The sequence below is a fragment of the Thunnus maccoyii genome, chromosome 19 (assembly GCF_910596095.1).
Source record: "Thunnus maccoyii chromosome 19, fThuMac1.1, whole genome shotgun sequence".
Lineage (NCBI taxonomy): Eukaryota > Metazoa > Chordata > Actinopteri > Scombriformes > Scombridae > Thunnus > Thunnus maccoyii.
In genome coordinates, this window is record NC_056551.1 from 14,892,723 (window position 1) to 14,918,487 (window position 25,765).

The window sequence follows — 25,765 nt, forward strand, 5'->3', positions numbered from 1 at the left end:
ATATATAGTAATATAAAGTAAACCGGGGTGATCATTGTCTTCTTGCAGCAGGAAATATTTGGATCCTGGAAACTTTTGGATGGGTGGGGACATAAAATCCAGGTGAAAATGAAGTTTTATTTCCATGAAAATCTGCAAAAAGGGCACTATTGACTCTTTCTGTCAAGCAACACTTCCTCTATCAGTGTTCCCAGATGTGATTTATGGTCTTGATGATCACTGATAAGACTGCTGGGGTCATAATAACATTCCAAGAGTGCCGAAAGATGATTAATGTGACTAAAGTTCAGTAACCATTATGTCACTTTGTTCACATTTTGTGGGTGTTTCCTCAAAATGACACTTGCACATCCAAATGGTCATAGTGTGAGTATGGAAATATGAAAACATCTGCTTCCAATACACTACAGCCATACATCTTCCTGTTTCTACTTATTTATGTAATTCCTAAACAGAACACGTTTACAGTATAAGCTTTCACCAGTGTGCTCAGCTGTATGCACTGATTTAATTCATGTGTAGATAATGAAGTATATGCAAAAAGTCAAGGCCAAAAGAGATAAAACCTTTAACTGCATTAACCACATTAACTAGTGAACATAAAATGGAAATAGTTGTGTGTTGTGTCACACATCATTAATTCAATAGCTAGAAATGTTGTTTTGCTGGATGTACAAAAAATGCATCCAGCTAAAACCATTAAAGTATTACATACCATGCAGTCTTTCCGTATATTGTCTAGCCAGCAAAGGCACTCCGGGTTATTGAGGTCAATATGTTTACCTTGTTTCCCTGTTGCTAGGTGACGGGAAACATGTTTTCATCAGAGAGGAAATGGACTTTGGGTTTGAAAGTACTCTCCTTATCCTGTTGTGTGCCACTATACAGTAAATCATAACAGATCCTATGAGATGAGCCTGAGTGAGCAAAGAGCAGTTATGTGTTTTGTGACAGAGGATGAAACTAGGTTTTCCTTTCCAAGATTGTGGTCTCAGGAAAAGATGTCTTGTGTCTTTGCTTGCTGGGAGAATATCACTCCCAGAGTAAAAGTGCTAGGGATTGCAGTTTGTGCTTGCGAGGAAGTCACATCCTGGAAGATTAAAAGTAATTATGTTGAGTCTGGCTGTTTGTGTGGTGGATCCAGCCTTTTATCTGGTGAGGCTTTACAGCCTAAGTTTCACCACCATGCACATTTATACGAAGAGCGGCAGATGTTGACTTTAGCTAATGCAGTAGTGTTCATGAACAGAACAGACTGGTTATCCTAAAATTTCAGTCTGAGAGTGAGCTCCACTTCAGCAATTACTGCACATTAGTACATGCATTAGTGACACAGTAAGATTTACCTCAACAGAACATACTCCATATATGTTGCATACAGTCCTTTCTGAGCTATAAGTAGCTATAGTGATTTTATCAAATCATGTTTTCGGATCTTACATCCTTTGCTTTATTTGTAAGAAGGAGGAAGTACGCTTCTTCTGCACTGAAGTTTAGTTGGGTGGTCTGCCTCAAAGAAACATCATGTTTGTATTTCCAAAAAACAAAGTCAAGAAAAAAGTTGATATGACCAGCAGTTTTCAGTGAATTTCACGGGTACGTTTTGTTCTGCTATCATGGAAACCTTCTTCCCGAGCAGCTAACAGTCAGTTAGACCAGGCGGCTGTGGGAAGTGGCCTTAGGAAAGTATGATAATTGGTGTTTATTTATTGTCATTGAAATATGCAGCGGAGTGCAATGAAACACCACTCCCCAGAGGTTGCGGCTGGCAGCACCTGGGTCCAAAAACCTCAAAGATAATACAGATCAACGCAGCTAGCTCAGTGATCCAACCACATCCTGGTGTTTTACTGAAGAATTCATGTCAGCTCCCACAGCACAAGTGTTTCAGATTTTGCGCATTTTCCACTTAGTAACGTACTCGTGTGTCCAGGACACATGTTGTTTCATGGAGAAAACAACCGTGTGATGCTCTTAGAAGGTGTTGAGTGTGTAACTTTTGTACAAATTAATTAGGTGTGATGTCTGACAGAGCAGACCATTAAGGCAATATTTTTGAGTTTCCACAACTCAAAAAAAAAGTCACTAGATGAAAAGTGGAAATGACATACATTAAGATATTACACTATTAGACTTTCAATATACTCTTACTAGATAATCTTACCAAAATTGCAACCTCTCAAATACATTTATACCTATTGGGCTGTCCCACACATTGACAGTGTTATAGCTACAATATGTGATACAGATGGGGGTTTTTTTGCCCACAGGCCACTTAGTGTAGCTAAACACTTGTCAGCTATGCGGCTGTGCATTAAAACTACAGATATTCTCATACAAGGCTAATGTACACCCAGCAGGCCCAACGCTATAGTTATAACAGGGTGAAGTAGAGGACAATCCAATGTAGCCCAGAGCCCCCGCTGACTCCTGGCTGCCTTTGCCAGATGTGGTGTGGTGGTCGGAAGAAAAGTAAGAAAGGATGGGGGGCTTATACTTGGACCTGCATTAAAAAAGATACATTAACCAAAGTTTATCCTACCGTTGTTGCTGTGTCTAGCAATCTGACCTCAAGGAGAACTCCCTCATCTCCCTACATGCTCTATTCATCGACCTGGTCTTGATGCGGCTTGGAAGTGCAATTAAATGCAAATCTGAATATCTTTTGTCTGGTCCTGTGGTTAAATTTTTCTATTCCACAGTTTGCTTGCCAAGAGAAACACACATCAGCAGAGAGTTATCACTCGCACAGTGAAGCGTTATACTGTACAGAGAGGGGCATGACACGGTACGAATGCTCCGCATCACTATGATGCATGTGATGGCTGATATGGTCAAGTGCACAGAGTTCCTACTTGACACGTGTACAGACACACCAGAGACTGAGCAGACATGGGCAATAACCATGTTAGTGAAGTATCCAGGCAACTGACAGCAGCAACAGGCAGTCCAGTTACATGTTAATAAGCTTTAACTCTGGAAATAGCAGTCACGTTTCTGTCATTGTTAGCGGTGACACAGTTTTAAAGCCCTCTGTTCTGACAGGAGAGGCCATGTGCCAGACACAAGCTGCGAGTTTTGCCACTGAACGGATAGGCTGGCTGCACAGAAAAACAGAAATACAGAAAAAAATGTTATTTTCCACACCCACTGATTCCACATTCCTCTGTTGGAGTTTTTGTTTTGCTTTCCTATATTTTTTATACTCCTTGTTTTCTTTCTTCTCAATGCTTTTGCTCAAAATTTTATGCAGTGGTAAATCTGAGAAAACAGATAGTCTTTGCCTGGTCTCCCACAGAGTTTTAACATGCATCACACAATGGAATAATATAACTGGTGCTTGACATTAATAGCATGTGTGAATTCTACAATACACGTATCATATAATATCTATACCGAGTTCTGACCCCTAGCTTGCTTTAAAATCATTAAATTACACAAAACTGACTAGAGAATAAAGCAAAAGTGACAGTGACAGATGATTGGAGTCAGAGGATTATCACTTTTGCAACCTGTGCAGTTTTCTGCCTCAGAAACTGAGTGTGAAAGTGAAGTGAAAATGTGAGCGCAAGAAAAATGAAAGGCTACTCTTAAATGAGCAGTTTTCCCTTCATGGTAGGAAAAAAAAAAGAGAAAATGTATTAAGGCTGGTAAGATGTGTGTGTGTGTGTGTGTGTGTGTGTGTGTGTGTGTGTGTTGAGAAAGCTGTGTCTATTAGCCTCTCCATCATCCAGTCAAATGCCACATGCCAGACTGTTTCTTTTGGCCCTCACAGAGACACAGGCAGGGTGGAAATGCGTCAGTCTGCTTTGCCCTCAGGCTTATTCCTCTGGTTAACCCTCTCATTCTTTTCATTTTGGAGCTCTCTCTCTCTCTCTCTCTCTCTCTCTCTCTCTCTCTCTCTCTCTCTCTCTCTCTCTCTCTCTCTCTCTCTCTCTCTCTCTCTCTCTCTCTCTCTCTCTCTCTCTCTCTCTCTCTCTCTCTCTCTCTCTCTCTCTCTCTCTCTTTGTGTGTGTGTAAGAGACAAAGTGGGTGCACATAGAAGTCTAGGTTGATGAAAACCACACTCAACGACTTTCTTTTTTTTCTTCCAAGTACACTTTTGCTGTCATATTAATCTAATGTTTATTTATATTTTGCACTTAAGAATAGATTTATTAGCTCCAAGATTTTTTGGTATATAGTCCATAAATAAATCTTGAAGATATCAGCGTCTGTAATCTAACAAAACAGGGCATCCTGATATTAGATCAGGAAGAACCAAACTGAGGTGTGTTCTGCGCTGAGCAAAGCCATTTTGCAACAGGGGAAGGTTGGAGGATTTATCTGTATTACAAACACGTACAGAAGCACAGTGTATCGCCTCTGGTGTGCTGCTTTGATGTAGAAGGAAAGTAGTCTGACGCACAGAAATAAACATTGCCAAGATCAGAAAACCCTCTAATTTACACTTCCCTATTTATAAAAAGAATACTTAATGTACCTTTCTTATTCTATTTCATCATTTCATCAATCTTAATGATCCCTCTTTATCTACAGTACAAGTATGTATCCATTTAGTTGCCAAAATCACATGAAACTTGGAATCATGACTTTTCTGAAGGAACATCTGGCATATTGAATAACCCTGAGAATAATAACACTTAATGCATAAAACACAAAGCTGCGTTTTCATGGAGCAGAACGAAGAGATGCTCCAGATTTTATGCACTTTATATGTTGGTTGTCATATTCAGTCGTAAACTCATGTTATGAGTTATACTACAGTTATACTAACCCAAAACTTAGAAAAGTAAACATGTAGTTCATGCAACGCTAAAAAAATACCTGACTTCAGAAATCATTCATGATACTTTTCAGTTACTCTGAGATAAACCTTAACTTCTTCACCATGTCACACTTGTCTCCCTCAGAATGCACATGTGCACACGTGGGCACCAAAAAGCAAATACATGCATGCGCACCTACACAGTCACCTGGTGTGACTTTGTGATAGCAGAACAAAAGTAAGTCCAGCTAGCCAGGGAGCAGGGCAGAAATAGCAGATGTTCACAGGATCTCCCCAGCTAGTGTTTGTTCAGTTTGCTCTGGGAAAAGACAGATAGAGTGTGAATCCGCCCACTTGCCCCACTCTGGGACACTGATGGCAGATACACAGTGGCTCATTGTAGACTGAGTCCCATTTGTAATGGAATGCTCTATTTGATCTTTAGACCTTTCACTGTTTTCCTTGGCACATCATGGTGTTTCTCCATAAGCAAGTCCAATAATACAAGTACATCGGAAAAGAAGCATAGAGTATATTAACTGCTAAATGGAAACTGTAAAATGTAAGTATGGGCATGGATGACATCAGCATCTGGTTGGAGGGTGGGGCTCTTTAATAATCCAGTGCCAGGCTCAGTTGTTGCGCCTCTGCTCAGTCAAAAAGGAAATACGTGAGAGTTTGTTGACTGTTTACCTAATATGGCAAAGAAAGGAAGGACGCCAGCCGACATACCGTAGCTCCTGGTCAGGAACCAGCTTTGCGGAGCCACTCTCTGGGTTTTTTTTGTATTTCGTTTTTTAATGTGGAATAAGGGACACATTGTCTGCATGTCCGGACCAAATATAGCCACATTGTTAATGAAGGCATCTGTCTGCATTTGAGTTTTAGTGCTTCACTGATGGGAGTCATTTTAAGACATTCAAGTCACCTGGCAGGGGCATGCAAGTGTTTTGTCTAACAAGAAGGGGTGTTCATTGTTTATTGTACTTTTGATTTTCATTAATACACAATAAATCCAAACAAAAAGTGTGTGACTTTCTAATAATGAAATTCTAATAACGTGGTAGACGGTGCTTGCAAGAATTAAGAATGGAACAAAATTAGGGGATGAAAGAGTTGTTGGATTTTTGTTGGTTTCTATCCAGGACATCTCAAGAGAATAGACAAACAGACCACCCTCCTCTCTGACAGGTGATAGAACGGTGGCAGCTGCTTCTATCATCAAGTGTAAATCAGACATATGCCATGCTTCAACACCAATCTGCATGTGGACACACACCCAAATGTAGTATGTGTTCACATACTGGTGACTTTCCATGTTTTAGTCCCTTCGCTACAAATTGCATTTAATAGTCATTAACTATTTTCCAAAGGATTCCGTTTTTAGACATTTCCTTCTTTCCAGGCCGCCATTTGTTTCCATTTATTTCAGTACGCAATAAAAGTCAATTTTTCAGAGCTTGAACCATGCATGAGATTGGTCATCCAATGCAGGAAACGTTTAGCTGCCTTTATTTATTCATAGTTAAATTAACAGTTATTCTGTTTCATTTTGAAAACCCTACTTCTTAGATTGTTTCAAGGATGTTCTGGCATTCAAGATTACAATAATGTATCTCTGACCATAAATACTTTAGTCTTTAGAATACATTTTGTGAATAATACAACAGCACAATAGTATATAGATTTTTGTTCTTGTGAGTTGGCATTCATTTATGCATTTACACTGTTTGTAGTTCTTCTCTAGTGATCTTTAACTAAAAGCAGACACAGGCAAAGTGAGGCCAATGTTTGGCCAAGAAAAATGATACTTCATAGGTGGTTGGTCATATGCCACAAAGTATCAACATCTCAAAAGTGGTGCCCTGAATTATGCCACACAGCAGGGGACACAAAGTAATCCAACTCTCCCTCGGTCCATTCCATAAACTGAAGTTTAATCCTTTTGGCAATTAGCATGTCCAGATGTTTTGTGAGCAGTATTTTTATAATTCTCTTTCTGTCTTCACAGACCCTCAAGTGCCCCTAAAGACGGAGTGCCTAAGGTATGAAGTCAAATATTCACTTTTAGATTTGCATATTAACTTAAGTTGATCTGAATACCTTTCTTTTCATGAATATTGTACCAATTTACTTAAAAGTGAGCATGCTCAACATGCCCTTCTGAGATTAGATCAGAGCACAAATTTGCTTGGCATGCCTAACCTGAGAGGCCACATTTTATAGCACCTCTTGAACTGGCACAGGCATGACTTTCATTCTTACAGCAGTGTGAAAACACCATTGATTTTGATGTGATTGTTGTGCAGTGCTTTTGAGAATGCTGGTTTACATGTGTTAGTTTATTGTGGATTTGTTGTGTGTGCATGCTGTGTGTCCCCACTTCTATCTAGGATGAACCTCAAGAAATCATTAAGCCTGTCCCAATCACTCACCCTGCCCCGAGCACCACATACACCAAGCCATCAAATCAGCCTAACACCGCATACAACAAGACAGCCCGGCCTTTTGGGGGGGACAGCAGTGCAGTGACGGCTTCTTCCTCCCCAGCTGCTTCCAAAGTAGCCTCCATCCCCTCTGAATCCTCTGCTTTCACACCAGCTGCCCCTTCTCAACCACCGCAGCCTCCGTTTCCGCTGAAGTCAAGCCTCACTGCTCCAGACACTGCCCCAGCCAACTCAGTTCCCAGGCTTAGCCCTGCTCGCGCCGCCTTCACGTCCCCATCTGCCTCTTCCTCCTCATCTAACTCCTCCTCTCCAGCCAGAGTGACAGCCCCCTCCTCTCAACCCAATGTCCCACAGCCCTCTGTCTATAACACACCTATCAACCTCTACTCCAATGTCAATGCCTGTGAGGTGGCTATGGGACAGAGACGAGGTCTTTTGGAGAGCCAGGGGCTTTCAGAACAGTTCAATGGGTAGGTACCATTCATCAAACCAAGTTTTTTTTTTTCTTACACTGTCCCATTTTTATCTGAAGAGCAAATCTTAATTCTGGTGTATAAATATGGAACAACCTCACTATTGATGTGGGGGTACTGTAAGTGCAAAACGTCAAGGATTTAATAATATACTGTGTGCTTTAGGCAGCAGGTCTAGAAGGAGTTGTGGTTCACAGAGGCCACAGATTTGTGGACATTTTTGCTTCGCATTCTACCTGAAGGAATGTATCAAAGAAAATGAAATATTCCGTTCTGCTCTGCCTATATTACTTTATGGTCTATTTCCCTGCCAAGTATGTCTCTTATTTGAAAAGCTAACAGTGAAACAGTCCATCACCAATGTTTTCACCCAGCTGCATATAAGGAAAATCCAAGGCACGCTGCACATCTTGTTTAAATATGCTACAGGGTAACTTGAAGAGGAGCAGAGTCTAGACAACATATTAACTGATGCTACTGCCTGCCTATCTATAATTGACGCTGGGATTCACAACTCTGCCAAATACACAGTCAGCCCAAAAGGCACTGCTGGTGTAACACTTGTTTCTAATTAGACAGAATCCTGGCAACTCTATGCTTCAAGGGACCAGGGACAGAGCAAAATTTGGCTGGACTGGGTTTCATCAGCAGGGTTTGGCTCACTGGTTGGGTTACAGTAGTCTGAGCTGCGGTTAAGTGATTTGCCACTCATTTTTACTTCATGTCACCTAAAAAAAATAGGTAATAGAGATCTGTATTTATAGGCTTTCAGTGAGCAAAGTGGCTTATTATACTTCTTGACACTTAATGTGTTTGTGAAACCTACTTATGTGTCTACTTATATGTGTATGTGTTTCATACAAATGTTACAAAGAATATTTGCAGAATCTTTTTATTCTGGGTTTGGCCAGATGAGTAACAGAAAATATGAGGAACAGAAAACAAAACACATTTAGTGATACGCTGCCAAGATAACTGACATATTCATAATGAGGTATGAGGTGTACAATCAAGAGATTGAGTGTAGGTATCTGATAACACCTACAGTTCTGTCATTGCAACCTTTTTAAGAGCTTGGAATATCATCTTATAGAGGCAGAGTGTATTTATTGTGGCATGTGTGTGTTTTTGTGGCCTGACCTGCATGCTTTGTTTTTGTGTTTCTCTGCTTCTCCATCTGCACATTATCTCAGAAGGGCCTTTCAATTAAAGGGCATGTGTTTTGGACTCTGCTCTTTTTCTCAAACTGGTCTATTCACGCTCCTTCTCTGCTTCAATCCTTTTCCATTTACCCCTTCTTTGCCCACAGGAGGAAGAAGAGACAGACACCAAGTTAGTATTGTGAATGATAATATATCTGCTGCAGTAGCTTTCTAACCATGTGGAATGTGATTACAGCCTTCACATCTCTCTGGTTTATCATTACCAAAGGCATGCTTGCACCCCTTTGAGCTCACCCTCACGCTTGCGCTCATCTACTTACAGTACACACTCATTTTAAGGTCCAAACAAACCGCGAATCCCTGTAAATAATCCATCTCTGAGATATCACAGGGCACCCAGTGAGGGTCAGCTCATACTTTTCATTCATCTTCTCAGTGGCATCAGTGACATCGGGATCTGTGTTAGCTTATACTGTATTTACACATGTATTTGCAGGCTGGGCTGCTGAAGTCACCCGGCTCTGCATCTGTCTAGCTCCATCTGCTACTGTTGTCACTATGTTTACTCAAGGCCATTCATATCACTGCCAAATATATTCTGCTTTAGCTAAGAATAGCCTTACTTGTGTGCTCTCTATGATCATCCTTCACATCATCTGACACATACACACACACATACACACACAGACAAAACACACGCATAATAAAAATTGCACATACTTGGACTTTGACATGAAATTGATTCACAGTTTGGAGCAGCACTTGAATTGAACAGCGCATGTGAACACTTGAAATAAATATTAGTGTGTTCTAGAGTACCATCAAGTAAGCTTTTGAGGAAAAGGTGATCCTTTATTTTCAAAGCACATTACTCCCATCTTGTGGTGAGATATGGTCACTGTCACTTCAATCTCTCAAACGCTCCATTTCACTGATAATACCATGCAGTCGTGTGTATAATTACACCATTTTAGTATCCTAAGCCTAATTGCTCTTCACTTACTTACTATCATTAATCAATACCTTTAATATTGCATATCATTTTATTCTCTGGCTGACTTCTACTCTGTGGTTTACCTCTTTAATAGTGAGCCTCAGAGAAGTCTTAAGTAAGTATAGGTTAGAACATTTTCATGACTTTCTCATATCAAAACAACATTGTCATACTTAACACTTTAAGTGACTTTTAAATGTTTTAATGCCTTTGTGCATTTTTCCTCACTACCTTCTCATCGCTTGCCTACAGAACTCCACCTCCAGCTAGACCTAGGAGGTAATTGTGAAATCTAAAACGGCAGTTAGGTCATACTGGGAAACATGTATCTACAAGCTGCACACTTGATTGAATGTGGAACACCCTTAACAGTATATATTTCTGCTATGTGTACTGTGTGTGTTGGTTGCTATGATGAATGTGAGTTTTTGTGTGTATAAACCGGAACGTTGTTATCCTGAGGGAGAGGTGTTCTGTTGTACTATTAACCTGAAGAGTTAATATTTAACAACTTAATAACTGTTTTTAGCAGTGATGATCTCATTGATACACTTCATACTGTATGTTCAAGACACAGATGTTCTCGTTGTCATTATTTCTTGGTTGATCTGGCTGTACAGGAAACCTGGTGTGGAGCCCGAGATGAACCACGTGCCCCCACCCAGCGATGCCAGCAAGAAGCGCCTGATTGAGGACACAGAGGACTGGCACCCACGAACCGGCACATCCCAGTCCCGCTCCTTCCGTATCCTGGCCCAGCTCACCGGCACTGAGAACGGTATGTACCAATCTCAGTGTGATCACGTTGTTTTTTGTTTTTTAAGTGTTGAACGTGGGTGAATATTATCTTAGGACTTATTTGAGTTATTATAGTTTTAAGACTCAGCTTGATATTGCTGTTAGTTCCTTTTTATATCTTTTAAACTACTTGAAGCTGGAGCGTGTGACTCATTTATCCAAAGATGTCCATTTTTAGGGTAATCCTATTTAACATGTTGTTGTTAGAAGCTTTTATATGACTTTCATTTGTTTTATAATCATGTGTCTCTTGTTAAAACTCCATTGCGTCTGGAGATTATAGTGTTTTTGCAGTTTCTTTAAATAATAGAAGAAAGCTTTCATCACCATATGATTGAATTTATTTTTTATATTACTGTTTTGACTATAAGTGGCATTGATGGTTACATGAGCAGACTGCGGCTTTGGGCCTACATCCATAGGGGCTGCGTGTGCGTGTGGATCTGTTTAACTGATGCAAAATGACATTTACAGTTACCCACTTCTTAGAATGAAGTAAGAGGAGAGATTAGTCTGTCGCCTTTGCTCTTTTTTGTCAAATGATATTACCAGATTGGTGTAGTATATATGATGAGATTTGAGCATTTGATGTATATCCAATCTGTATGGTGTTTCTGCATCTGTGAACAATTTGGGGATAGGTCCAGGAAGTCACATCAGGGTCAAGGTTAATCTAATTCTTACTATCACAGGATGAACCTACTGTAGAACAAGCTGGAGCAGAGATTGTGTGATTTCCCATATTCTCACGGACCATTTATTGCACATTTGAATTTATTTTCATTGGTGTTTTTTTTCTTTTTTTTTTTCTCTTCATTGTTGCAGAGCAAGTTCCAGAGAACAGTGGAAAGAAGTAAGTGGCCCGTGGTTTTTAATGTAATCACATTTGGTATGTGTGAGTGATAGTTCTCTGTGTATGTGTGTGTGTGTGTGTGTGTGTGTGTGAGTACTTCTGCAGAAAGTAATGCATATGTTTTAGCAATGGTATGGTTTTTCCCTTGATCATAGAGGTTTCAAATTTGGCCTTCAAAGTACTCATGTAAGCATGTCTAGGAGCCTCTGATTCAGAGTTAAGCCTTGATTTCCTGATCTTATGGTCCCACAGTATCATGCTTAATTTAAGGCTTAATTTAGAGAAACCACATTGAGAACTCTCAGAGGAAGATGGTTGAGTGGACACAGCCTTAGATTCATCATAGGCTGTGATTGCTACTGCTGTTCTCTTGTCTTCAATCAGTTTAATCCGCAGTAAACACAGTCTGCCCTCCGTACCATATCCACAACCGATCAGTGTGTCACTCACTGGAAATGTGGGTAATTAAATGGTATTGTGGGTACAATAATAGCAGCCCCGCCAGATGGAGATTCCTGTTCTCCTTCTTTTATTGAGATTTTGTTCAGTGTGCGGTTACTAAAGAGAGGGCAGATATTGCACATCTGCCACATCTGCAACGAGATAGTCACTCATTTTAGTAAATCATTTCAAAGCTGTGTATTTCCTGTGATTTGTTTTTTTCCCTCCATTTATTCCTGTGCTTTTTCCTGTCTTATCTTTTACTTTTCTTCTCTATCTTAACCTTCCAACTTTCTTTTTTTCTCCTTTATTCCTGTCTTATGGGGCGGATCAGGGTGAGCAAGTTGGACTCAGAAGCTATAGGACACAAGTACAACAAGCTGAGAGATTGGCATCACGATGTTTCAGCACGAGTGCTAAATGTGTAGTAGGCCAGGTTTTTGTTATGTTTAGTGTTTTATTTATTTTTTTCTGCCTACTTTAAAACTTATATTGCCCCCTTTTGCACACCAATATAATTAAAGTCTTCATTTGGCACACTATAAATAACTTATTAAATGTTCCAGTTCCATAGATTAAACAACATGAGTAAAAAAGTAATACATCTTTTTGCACAAACAAACATGCCCTGTTGTAAAAATTATTTAAGGTGCATATTATGTTGCTATTTGTAAAAAAAATTATATTTCAAAATGTAAATGAAATGCATGCATGCAAGTAATAATGTGTGCTTGGAAATGCAGCATTACAATATATTATAGTGTACATGTGTACTATTCTGTAGCATATTGTGTATATGTGAGACTCCATTTCCTCTGAAAACTTTCTGTAATCTTTATTTTTCTGTGCATGTCTGAATCTTTTTTCTTCTATTTTCTACACTAACCTTAGTAGTTATATTTGTTTGCTCTTGCTGAGTTTACCTCAATAAACTGTTTTCCTTACTGCTGTTTCTATTTCGTAATCTTTCATTCCTTCTTTTCTACTTTCCTTGCAGAAAAAGTTAACTTATCAATTAGACATTCAAGTAGGTGAAGGTCTATTATTTGACATAATTAGTAGTGCATGAAGAATAGAAGGTTAAAAATGCCTGAATGCTCAGTTTACAGATTAAGTTTACTGATTGGAGCAATGAGGCAAAAACTCAAATATTAACTGTACTGGAGGTACCAGTTGTTCTACCATTTCAGCCATTTCTGCTGTGCTGTATTGCAGTCAACCAGCTGTTATCATTGTCATTGCGAGTTAATGCTTCTCACATAAATCATCAAACACTAAAAATAGGCTAATACAATACCCTACTTGTCACACATTATCCAAAGCCATAAACATGAAACATTCAAATCAATAAACATGTAGTTAATGTGCTAAATTTAAAAACAGTATGATCTGTACTCCATCTTAGTTTGAATTTTGGCAGGCCACAGATACCAAAACAACCACATGTAAGATATAGAACCACTAGGTGGTAAATTGACAAATCATGTCAATTTCTTAATTTCAGTTTGTAAAAATTACATAATCAACCATAAATCTGTGGCTGACAGCATAATAAGTTCTATTGTTAGTAACATGCACTGTGCTGTAGGTGAAAAAACAAACTGCTTCAGGGTTATAAATTGTTAACTTGTTGGTGCAAATCCTTTGCTCAACCAGTCTATCTGGGCAGCAACAGTACCTACCTGATGACGTCATTGTGGTTGACTGGGATCTTCTGAACCCAGTTACACCTATGGTATTGTCATACCTGCACCCATTATATTACAACTCAAATGCTCTCAAATGCAGACCCCAAAAACTTGTATTCAAAATTCAATCAAATGTAACATAATTAGAAAAGCAGATTATATGTACCAAAGCGTTACCACATTATGAAAGGTTAAATCTTCACTTGATGAAATTTGTTTAAAAAAGTACACCAGCCGTTGGCCTTTATGAGTTTGGACTCTTTTCTGCCCACAGGAGGTTCTAAGCTTGAAATAAAAGCTGTGAAATTTTACAAGGGGTGGTGAAGACAAGTGCTTCTCATTTTCTCCTAAAATATTTTGTGGCCCTTGACAGTTTCTACTGCCACAGGAAATTAAACCAGCGCTGCCTCAGCGTGTCTCACTGGATAAAACTTTTCTCCTATCATGCCAGTTCAGTAGAATAAAAGTAATAACAACTTTATATAAACCTTCTAAAATTACAGGGCTGGGTTTCTCCTGCTCATAAATGATCAGATAATAGAAACTATTTGAGTATGAGCTACATGTACAGTGGATAATATGGCAACACCACCTGTAATTGTTCCCTTATGTCAGTAATTGAGAAATCATATGGACAGTGGACAGCAATGCTTATCTGTATTCCAAAGTGCACCATAATTATCTTGATTGTTTGCATGTGCCACTGAGATTACAACTGACTGATTATAATAGTTAGTACCTGCAGTGGAAGAACCTCACTAGGTTGCCTACTTAACACAAAGCAGTAGTCTGTACTAGAGGTTTGACCCAAATGGAGGCACAATCCTATAATTTTATTTCTTTCTTATTTCAGGATTTGCCACAAATTGTACCTTAAATCTGTCTGAATCATGTGAAAATACCCAAAGCAAAACCTGCCAGATGGGAAAAACTGTGACCATGGCAGGAATCTGCATAAAAATCAAAGTGGCAGTTGATACTGGTTGAAGATGTAATGTTGGGTCCTGAAAAAACAGATGGTCAGAAAAAGCTGCTTTCACTGTATTTTCACTGTAGAGTTAAACCAAAACAGTATACTCTGTAATGTATGTGTGTGAGAATATGCGTGTTTCTTGGTGTTGAAGTGAATTATGATTTATGCTGAGTATGTGTCTGTTTCCCAGTGAGGCAGTTGACAAAACCACTCCCACTGTGCAACCCTCGCCTGCAGCAAAAACATTTTCCAAATCTGCAGCGGCACCCAGGAATGGCAACGTTGTCCCTCCTTCAACCTTCAAAAGCCCTGCAGCCCAGAACAAGCCCTCCTTCCAGCTTCCAGGTAGAGTAACATATACTACAAAGAAATCACCCCTTACTTCTGTTATTACTGTCCTGCAAATGCTTGCTGTTCTGCCTCTGCTAGGAATGTAGAATTATGTGTAGTTGCTTATTTTAGCCCACAGAGGGCAGCCTCATTCCTCTAAATCACTGCTGCTCAGCTGTAACATTTATTGCAGGTTTAATACCTGACACTAAGCCATTTAAGATTATGAGCTCTATAAAAACCAGAGGTATTCCGTTAATGAGCTCAGATTATTGGCTTTTCCCAAGATCCCCTCAGTTAAATAGATTGTGAAATTGAGAATTATGTATTTTATTTTGTGTGAAAGCTGCTCTTTAAATACGTCTATCCCCGCCACGAGACCTCAAGCAGGTCAGGGGTAAATATTTGCTGAAAGGCATCAGTTAGGGGTCATTATTAGCAATACTAAGACACAAGTGTGCACTCACACATGAACAGATGCACTATGTGCCCCAGTGTATTTCCCCGGAGGCCTTTTAAGGAACGGCTGCTGAAAGGTGCCACAGGGAGAGAGCAGGAGAGGCCACAGTCGGTTCTCTGTTGCTGGAGTTATTTATCAGATTAACACACACTTGAGTTCAAATAAAAAAGCACGTGTCTCATAGTGCCCATGTAGAACAGGGCTGGGTGTGTGGAATGCGCTATGTGACCTTTAGATTTATCTACATGAATTATTAATTTGGCAATTTAACTGACAGAAACTATGTAATGATTATAATATTTAGAGAATCAGAGACACAGAAACAGATAGGTTAAAGGTTAATTCTCAGTGTAAGGGTAGAGCTTCAAGCGTAAAAACTAAACAGCACTGGTTACACATTCCTGAGATGCTAAAATCCCTGTCTGGAATTTAAAAATAGATTCTGATTTTATAAATATGAGGCTTTAATCGAATACAGATGTGATTTGTCAGAATGACTCTTTTGCTTTGCTTTCCATCCATCCAAAATCAGAGAGACAGAACAGACAATGCAGATTTTGCACTCCTGCTGTGATTCAGTTTGGACGTCGACTTTTCTCTCCTTATCTTCCTCATACAGCCAGACAGCAGTGACAGACTCACAAATGTCTGCTTCACTTTCTGTCCCATTTAATGTGGCTCAGCCACCATTCTTTGCTCTTGCCAAAGGATTCGTTTAGAGTTTTGCCGTACTGACAGCATGTCACCATCGTCCCTACTGTACCAGGTTTCATACAGATAAGGTCATATGGTGCCATGGGGAAAAATATTTTAACTCCAGCAGTATTCTCTGCATTAATACTGCTTTCAATTGAATGTGAAAGTGACAGTTTTTTTAATCTAATATATCTTAATGGATAGTTGAAGCCAAATTAGGATACAGTTGAAAGATGTTTAATATCTGAGCAAGACTTCTTATCATCCTGCTGCTGCTGTGTGTTATTATCCTGCTGCTATTAAAGCAGCATTTATTCCTCTTCTGATGAACAAACTACTGTCTGTTGCCAAGATTTTAAAAATACCGAAGTCATGAGTTTGTTTGGTTTCATATTTTATATTTCCAGTTAACTGATAATATTATCTGTAAAATTTTAACTAACTGAAACGTCCAACTACTGTTTCAAAACATTCTCCTCTTAATAGTAGTAGTAATAGTCAAATTAAGTCAAATTAAAATATGTAAAAATATTGGAATCTGCCCATAATATAAGCCCCCCCCCCCCAAATTCCCAGAAAATATACCATTCAGGTCACATCAGTGTCCTCAATGGTAGCTACGGCCCTGCTCAAGAAGTGTTAGACATTGTGAATATTTTAGAGATAAACATGTTGGACAATGTAGCTGGAAAGTGGTATATTGAGAACAGCTCTTCACTAAGCCATACCAGAAACATTATTTAGCCAATAATTATCAACTAGTAAAACAGAGAATGTGCTTTCCATCCATATTTTCCATTCCCATTTGGAGCCCCTATCTCTCTCCATCACACTTACTCTCTAATATCAACCCAGCATCTTTCTTCCTATTAAATCCACTCCCACAGTCTTCTCACTTCCCTGCTAGTGCCCAGTTCTGTTTATTCTGTTCATTTGCTCACCGTTAAAAGGAAATTTAGGGAGCACTTGTCCTTTGACCCCCTCCCACCCCCACTCCAAGTCTTTGATAATGGTGCTCTTTCTCAGTAGTGTCTCTGTCCCCAGTCCTCAAAGCCTCCGGCACTCCCTGTGAGGGCGGACAACATTGACCTCCATCCTGGATGTGTCTTTGCACCGAGAAAAAGAAGGAAAAACTTTGCATCCTCTCCACATGTTTTGAAATAAGAGGAGGAGGGGGGATTATTTTTCCAGGTGTCTCCTCTGTCTCTGGGAATGGGCTGTTTCCCCTCAGTGGGAAAAATTGATCCCTTGTCTGTGCAGGGTGGGGTTGCTCTGTCCAACCTTAACCGTCTCATGCTTCAGGCATGAAGTTTAGAGATCATCAAATCATTTCCATTCATTATCTGACAATATACAATTAAATGGTGCACATCTGTCCTGTTCCAGCCATACTTGGAAATTACAAAGAATCGTGCGGAAGAAAATTGCAATTATTATTATTAATTGTTCATTCATTTCGAATTTTGGAAAGTACGTTTTATCAAATATATCATCTAGTACACTCAAAACACTTAAAACACTTAATGTGACCCATTATTTTTCTTGCTGGTTTAGGCTTTCCTAAGGGTGGAGCAGCTCCTTCATTTGGCAAAATTGGCAGCGCTGCTCCCAAAGGTCCAGAACGCCCCACTCCACAGCCACATCCACAGGACCTTAACTCTTTGGTGCAGCGAGCTGAGCACATCCCAGCTGGTAAACGTACCCCAATGTGCAACAAGTGCAACAATGTCATCAGGTGAGTAGCATCAGAAAAAGTGAAGGAACACTTTAAGTTTATTTTGGTAGATGTATCATTCCACGACTACCCCAGAGGGCTCAATATATCAGTAGATTAACATGGTATTCAGAGAAATGTATTCAGTTGTCTCATAACTATTTTGGAAGAAAAAAACATGTTGACTTCAGTACAAGTGTAAAACTCTGCACAAGTTGAACTATGCAAGACCTTTTCTTATGTTTAAATAATTTTCCTTGTCCATTGCTTGTTCTCACCAGGGGCCCATTCCTTGTGGCCATGGGCATGTCATGGCACCCCGAGGAATTCAACTGTGCTCACTGCCACTCCTCCCTGATAGACCGTGGATTTGTGGAGGAGAAGGGCCAGGTGTACTGCGAACATTGCTATGAGGAGTTCTTCGCTCCCACCTGCGCCCGCTGCCACCAGAAGATTCTGGGGGTGAGTTACCGAGCTAAAGGGATATTGTTCTGTGCCCCAGTCTACATGCACTGAAAACTCTTTAATGGATTAAGCAGAGGAACAGTGAATGATGTTTTTAGTATTAATATAGTGTGTCCAATTGTACACTAAAGGCTCCTAAAAATACTTGAATTTGACCACTAAAAATATACAACCCTTGAAGACTATATATTTAACCTGAAATATTAGTAAGACATCTTTACCCACTCCTATTATGTATCCCTGTTTATATTGTGTATATCATTCTGTTGGTTGTTTTATTCATTATTTTTTCTTTTTTTTTTCCTTCTCTGCAGGAAATCATGAATGCCTTGAAACAGACCTGGCATGTGAACTGTTTCGTCTGTGTGGCCTGCCATCAGCCAATCAGAGGCAACATGTTTCACATGGAGGATGGACAGCCGTACTGTGAAAAGGGTACAATAGTAAACCCACAATGTAAATGTTGTAAAGAAGAACATGCGTGCAAACAGACTAAAATTCATCAATGTACTTACTGCTTTACTTAGACTACTACAACCTGTTTGGGACAAACTGCCACGGCTGTGACTTCCCCATCGAGGCAGGGGACAAGTTCCTGGAGGCTCTAGGATTCACCTGGCATGACACCTGCTTTGTGTGTGCGGTAGGTCCACCCTCCCCTCCCTCCCCCCCCCCCCCTACCCCATGGATACAGTCACTCATAGCAACAACAAGAGTTAGATCTATAAATAAGAAATGTTGAGAACACTGTGTGAATAACAAAGCTGCTCTGTATATCTGTTTCTCACTCCATAGGTCTGCAGCAATGCTCTGGAGGGTCAAGCATTCTTCTCCAAAAAAGACAAGCCTTTGTGCAAGAAACATGCCCACACTGTCAACATCTAACCTGCCCCTGCATGTATGAATATGAATCAAATAGGGCATCGATGTCAGTTCACAGCCATTTATATTTCAGTCGGATGTTAAATATTTTCACTTTTTAAAGGTGATCTGATTTATCTGTTTGTGTATTCTGGTAGAATAACATTGGGTCAGAGGTTCCACTGTAAGCTTCATTCTTGCTCTATCATTGTTTTACTTTGCCATTTTCATTGATTCTGTCATGAAAGTACAGTTTTATAAGTTTTATAGATTAATTTGCATTTCAATAGACTGTTATCCCTGTCACTCTCTGTGCTGTGCAGGTGTAAGTGGATCATTAATACATATGTGATTACAGCAGGATTTTTGGGGGGGTTGGAGGTATGTTGAGCTCTCAATAAGTATTTTTATTTCACACAGCAGAGGTAGAGCAGAGATACTTTACTGCAATGACCTACTGAGCCCCTCGGGGGTCATATATTAGAAAAAAATACTGATGTTGATATCTTTCTTATGTATTAATAAAGCAAGCGCAAGATTTAGAAATCATGAATATTTAATTTAAGAGGGAAAATTATTTATTTGTAAGCCAGGACCACTTAGTCAACATATGTTCTTCTGGCAACAAATAGGCCTGCAGAATAAAAGTGAGAAATTGTATTATTAATATTATTGCTTTGTTTTAAGTAATTTGGTATTTAATTATTCCCACTAATTGAAAGCACATTTGTAATGTGTATAGCAGTGTTTAAATAAGACACTTCTGAACTGAAGTTCAGTTGTATTGCTATTGTATATTTTGTAATGCCTGTAGTTCAGAGGCACAATGGTTAATGGGTATGCTTCCAGTAAATACCCACACCCATACCCATACTTCTTTCAACTAGTTCCTTGCATTAAAATGCGATTAATTTAAACGCTTTGTTGATAGTAACTGCACCCTCCACTGTGGCAGTGTTTATATCATGTTCTAGTCATCAAGACTTTGTCATGTTGTATTTGCTCTAAGTGATAATGTGTTTGAAATGTATTGTTCTATTAACATGAAACCACTTTAATATATACTTCCAGATGCTGAGTTCTGCTGTCAGTTCTCATGTGCCTTTCACAATTTCTAGAATAAAAAACTGTTTGGATTTGTGTAATGGATGTTTTCTCATTGGACACTGTGCATGAATAAGTACTTAATGTTGAATAAATGTGAGTATTATAAGCCCTGTTATATAGCTATATCTCATCAAAATTCTTGGATATGTCTCAATATAGCTCTCTTAACCCCATCGTCCCAATTCAGATACCTTGTTTATGTTTTGTGCACACTCATTTTTTGAGTTTGCCAATGCACAGAAAGCATTGCAGTGAAGAACTGATGGTGATAATGTTCATTATAAATCTGTAGTTGTGACAATAAATGTTCAGAGAAGTTTAACGGGCAGGCAGACAGGCACCAGCATGAGCTGCCTCATATAATTTACTTGTAGTAAGAGGGGAAAGTACAAATTTCCATAGGGACAGCAGAAACAACACCCACCAGGCACACACACACACTTGCATTCATTCTTTTCTAATGACAATTCCGTTCTACAGTCATTACGAATGACAGAAAGGCGGGAAACAGTGTTGAGTGCCTTGATTATTTCAGATGTTATCTCAGAAAATGTAACCTACAGAAACAGATGCCCCATACAGCAGGCAGGGCGCACTGATGTGCACTTCTCCAAGACGTCGGAGGTGGGAGCTGTGCGCAGAAGCCGTGGTCCACTTGGAAAACTCTTTCACAACATAGAGGGACACATGCAAATGAAAGAGACCACAGCAGAGTTCACGTTAAGACAAACTGGGATTCTGTCGAGCTGCGTTTAAGGGGACGAGAGAAGGAGAAGGAGACGGTAAGGTAACTTTGCTTAAAAAAAAAAAAAAAAGAAGAAGAAAAAAGAAAACCCTAGTTGTTTGATCTGTGTCAGCGCAGTGAGCTTCAGCAGTAGTCCTGCGGTTGTGATTATGAAGCTTTCCTCACTGAAGCCACAGGGCTTTGTAATTTGTTTTCCGTGCTGCTGTTCATTAGAATTCAACTGAAGGGCTTATTTTTGCAGCCTGCGCTGAGTTTGATGCTGGCAGCAGCTGCGGGCGATCAGCGGGACGCCAAACGTGTTACTGCCGGAGTCTGTGATGATGATGATGATGATGCTCATCTGTAATTGCTGCTCAGTACATCTTAATGTCTGATCCGAGGGAGAATTATCTCTAAATTGCCTCAAGAGAAGATGAGGTTAAGTTTGTAGACGTTGTAATTAATAGATAGGGATTTGGGCTACTGACGAAGATCGTCAAAGGTCTCATCAGGTAAACGTGTCAGATAAAAATATATTGCTCAGTTGATTGTGTTTGCCTTTGTTTCTTTAAAAAATATATATTCAAACACCTATGATCCTGTATCCACAGTATGTGATCGACTAAATGTATATTATTGTTCTCTTTGTCTATATTATTTATTATGACCATGAAACATTTATACCATAATACTGTATGTTTAGAAAACAATCTCACCACAAGATCCATTTAGTAGCTGTTGTTGAGCTTTTGATCATATCACATGATCTTCATCAGTAGAAGGAATTAGTCCAGTTGTCATGGAATTGTAGATGTACAAATTTCCATTTTTTTCTGAATACTCTAAGGACTGCTCCTCCATGGCTTATAAGTGATATTGTAGGCACTGGGTAAACTCCATCTGCTGATGAAGATCCTGTTATGTGACTGAAAGCTCTAGAACTGCTACTAAATGGACCTTGCAGTGAAGAGTTTTCTGAACTGCTGTTTTCAAGATTGAACTTGGAACCTCAGATTTGATGATTGCTCACTCAATTAGGATTCAGACGAGGCTCATCAGTGTAGAGTTTGTCAAATAAACACAGTGCAGGAGGAAAATGTAATGGTGAGACATACTATTTTTACACCTTCTGTGTATGTTAATGTCTGGCTGTGAGCTAAAGCCGCCATTACCTGTCAGTGTAGTGGCATGGGGTCAATGGCAATATTTGATGTTGAATGCATGAAACAAAACCTCTCTGTGTTCTGCAGTTGATCACTGAGCTTCAGTGAACCATAGCCAATGTCTGTGACATCACTGTGGTCCTGATGTTTACATCAGCAGAGGTGGCCAGAGGTGGCCTTGCATCACCTGCTGCACCTCATGCAAGTCTGTGGTGTTTGAACACACCAACAACTCTCTACAGGACAAAGAGGCTCATTGAGGCAGAGCCGAGTGATTGTTTTTGGCTAATATTAAACACACAGAGAGTGATCAAACTACCACCCAGTCCTTAGCCTGGCTCTGCACCTGGCAAGAGTAACGCCTGACATTAGGCTTACACGGTGGGGATGGCATGTCAAGTGAGGATGCATGGCAAGGCAGTGCTTTGTGGTCTACCACAAACTCAAGCTCCAAGTGTGTGTGTGTGTGTGTGTGTGTGTGTGAAATATACTAACATTCCTCTTTCTCAGGTTCACAGTTTTTCAAGTCAGATGCCCATATGAACATTGAAACAGGTTTATATTCGCTGTAATTATTCCTCCTGTTCATACTAATAGAGGATCTCCAAATGCGCTTACAATGTAAGTGATGGGGGACAAAATCCACAGCCCTCATTTTGAGCAAAAATTTATCTAAAAGTTTATCTGAAGATAATAAGAGGCTTCAGCCATTTAGGCAAATAAAGTAGATGTCTTCTACGGTTTAAGTCTTTTTAGTAAAAAAAAATCCCTCTTTCTATCTCAACTGACAGCGTTTTCCTGTTCAGCTGCAGTGGAAAGATAGTAACAAAACGGAATTTGGCACTAAGAAGACAGTAACTGTGAAAAATATTGACTTGATTTGACTATTTGGATGGCTGAAGGAGGACAGTAGCTTTTATCCCCCGTCAATTACATTGAAAGTGGATCATGAAGGGATTTCTTAAAGCTATAATATGTAACTATTCTGCATTAAAATGCCTAAAAATGACTAGACCTATGTTATATATGTTGTTCAGTTATGTATTTACATTATCCTAAATATTCCCAACAATTTTCAAGCCCAGAAAAATTCAATTTTTCTGTTAATCAAGGTAACGGTCCGTATCATTTGTCGCCTGTCAATGACATCATACCCCGTCTACCAAAGAGTATACGCACACAAGATGGTGATCATTTTGTGCACATGCGTCAGTGTTGTGGCTGTTTGCCACAATGGCATCTACCAAACAGTAGATGATAATACGTCAGCGTTGTGGTTGTTCTCCAGAAACAAATAAATAAAAAATAATAATAAATTCATAAATTGACTTTTATTCAGTTTCAAGCTACATTTCTATGATAAACATTTTAGATCTTGGTCGTTGTTAAGTATATATTTTAACTGGATGAAGGATTTTAGTCAGCAGACGTCTGGATCTTAAGTTATCAGAGAAACAAACTGAGCAAACGTTAGCGGCTGCTCGGCTCACGCAGAGCTCCTCTGGACGTCCTGTGCCTGCCAAACAACCTCAGAAAAAACACTGATTTTTAACATGAACTAACAAGGTATTTTGCAATAGTTGTGAATGCCATATTCATTGCTGAGCTTACATCTGTTAAGTTTTAGTTAATTTTTAAACTCTTCCTTTGGTAAATTAATTTATTTTATGTGGAACATCACAAATATGTTGAAATGAAGATATCCTTTGAAGACATCTTTTGCAAGAGGACACCACTTCCTCTTAGAGACCGCTGCTTATTTGAGCATACCTGTGGCCTCAAGCACACACATGCACCTACAGCACAGACAGACACACACACACACACACACACACACACACACACACACACACACACACTGTCCTTCAGTCACTGATGTACATAAACAGACGTACAAACACACACACTAGCTAGGTAGATACTGGCCCAAGTGTTGGTTTGTCCACAGGGCTAAACTTAGCAAGCTGCGACCCCTCACCCCAGTTTCCTTCCTTATAATTACAGGAAGCGAGTCTAGCCAATTAGACCAGAGATATTTGGTGCATATTAACAAGCTCAATAGGAGCAGTATATGAGGACTAGAAGGGTATTGACTGAATATGGGAGAGGAGGGAGAGGTTTTTGCCATCAAGTTTGAAAGATGTTAAAGACTGGGGAGCGCTCAGGTTTGCAGAGGCTGCAGGAGATTTCTTTTTGAAAAAGGAACAAAAATGACACTATAGTTTGAGTTTATCACCTCACACTTCTGCTTTAAGCAGTCTATCGTGTAATATGAGCTCAGTGTCTGTCATATAGAGCCAGTTGAGAGACAAACTGTCAGAGATTCAGTCCCAAACAGACTTTGCTCAATGTCTTTTCCAGCTGCTAGGACATGATATTCTTTTTTCATGATTTCCTTTACTTTTTCCTCTACACGCACACACACACACACTGATAGACGAGCATCTCATAACAAGGTTTTCACAGGTATGGCTTTTCCATCTGTCATTCACTCAGTGATTTCTGCCAGTTGCTGCTGTTCTTCCCACACACTAACACTCTGCACTGAATCTCCCATGCACACCCATACATACCAAAGAAACGATAGTCATACAGTCTTATTTTCTTTGCAACAACAACAACAATGTCAACACAGATGCTGCCTGGGATGCAGGTCTGTGCTTGCATTTCTTCTAGACAGACTCAGCCCTCTGTGGAGGATAGATGGAGAGACTGAATGAGTACGTGCTTTTAACTCAAATTTGAATTTCAATTTTGAGATAAACCCACCTTATGATCTTTTTTAAGGTTCAAGTTCTCTATTAAGGTTAATTTTATGTATAACCGTATCCTGAACCTCCTCTGGATCTCATCAACTAGGAAACACAGGCGTAGCGCAGCTGATCTTGTTCCACTTAGTAATAATCTTCGTCTTACCTGTAGGGTCCACTGGCTCTTTGACAATTACAGTGATGCTAATTCAACCCCCTAGAGCTAAGTACAGATGCCCCATTCGCTGTTTCATCTATAGTTGCTGATGAGAGAAAAACGCGGGCAACAGGAATTACTTAAAGCTGAGAGCCTCTCTGCTCTTTGCCTGGAAGGTCAGCAAAGCATGTGAGAGAAAGCCGACATCCTGTTATTAGAGAAAGAAAGGGGCAGAAAAAAAGAAGGAGAAAGAGGTACAGGATGAGTGGGGGATGATTGAAGATCGAAGAACAGAAGAGGATAAGGGATACTTTGCATGATTGGTTGAAAGTCAAAGTGGGGAAATGACCTGAGCTTGAAATTGAGTCTCAGTCCTTTCAGTTATACATGGCAGACATATGAGCTCCTTCTAATAACTCTACTTTTGTCTTTCAGTGGAAAAAAAAAGTGCTGGAGCCCCGGCTGGGTACGCTGACAGGATGCTTTCTGATGTCCTGTGTTTGAATGGTGAGTTTGATCTATTTGACTGTTATTTCCTTTTTTAATTTTAAATTGAACAACACGACTCATGCCTATCTACAGTTTCTTGATAAATGTTCAAGGTAAACTCTCAAACATAATTTTGAGTGGTTTCAGTGGATGTTCCAAGCCGATAATATTGTGAGGAAACTGAAATCCAAAGCTAAAAGCTATATTGATCAAGATAGACTGAGTGTTGATTCTCCTGCAGCAGAGGTAGT

General features: G+C 39.7%; 2 protein-coding genes across 6 annotated transcripts in view; both read left to right on the forward strand.

Annotated features, from left to right (window-relative positions):
- Positions 1-20,269, forward strand: part of pdlim5b (PDZ and LIM domain 5b) — a 39,793-nt gene extending 19,524 nt beyond the window's left edge. The window contains exons 4-13 of one of the 2 annotated variants that reach the window (XM_042395816.1): positions 6,780-6,813; positions 7,162-7,685; positions 10,466-10,623; positions 11,469-11,496; positions 14,789-14,943; positions 17,639-17,819; positions 18,080-18,260; positions 18,578-18,698; positions 18,791-18,906; positions 19,059-20,269. In XM_042395816.1, the coding sequence (XP_042251750.1) occupies positions 6,780-6,813; positions 7,162-7,685; positions 10,466-10,623; positions 11,469-11,496; positions 14,789-14,943; positions 17,639-17,819; positions 18,080-18,260; positions 18,578-18,698; positions 18,791-18,906; positions 19,059-19,148 (1,588 nt within the window). In that variant the 3' untranslated portion in view covers positions 19,149-20,269. The remainder of the gene's footprint in view (positions 1-6,779; positions 6,814-7,161; positions 7,686-10,465; positions 10,624-11,468; positions 11,497-14,788; positions 14,944-17,638; positions 17,820-18,079; positions 18,261-18,577; positions 18,699-18,790; positions 18,907-19,058) is intronic. The other variant, XM_042395817.1, reaches the window with a different exon arrangement.
- Positions 20,270-20,783: 514 nt separating this feature from the next.
- Positions 20,784-25,765, forward strand: part of bmpr1bb (bone morphogenetic protein receptor, type IBb) — a 57,671-nt gene continuing 52,689 nt past the window's right edge. For 2 of the 4 annotated variants that reach the window (XM_042395906.1, XM_042395907.1), the window contains exons 1-2: positions 20,784-21,013; positions 25,461-25,532. The gene's annotated coding sequence lies outside the window, so the exon portion shown is untranslated. Of the gene's footprint in view, positions 21,019-21,112; positions 21,468-25,460; positions 25,533-25,765 lie in introns of those variants that run through there. The other 2 variants (XM_042395908.1, XM_042395909.1) reach the window with 2 other exon arrangements.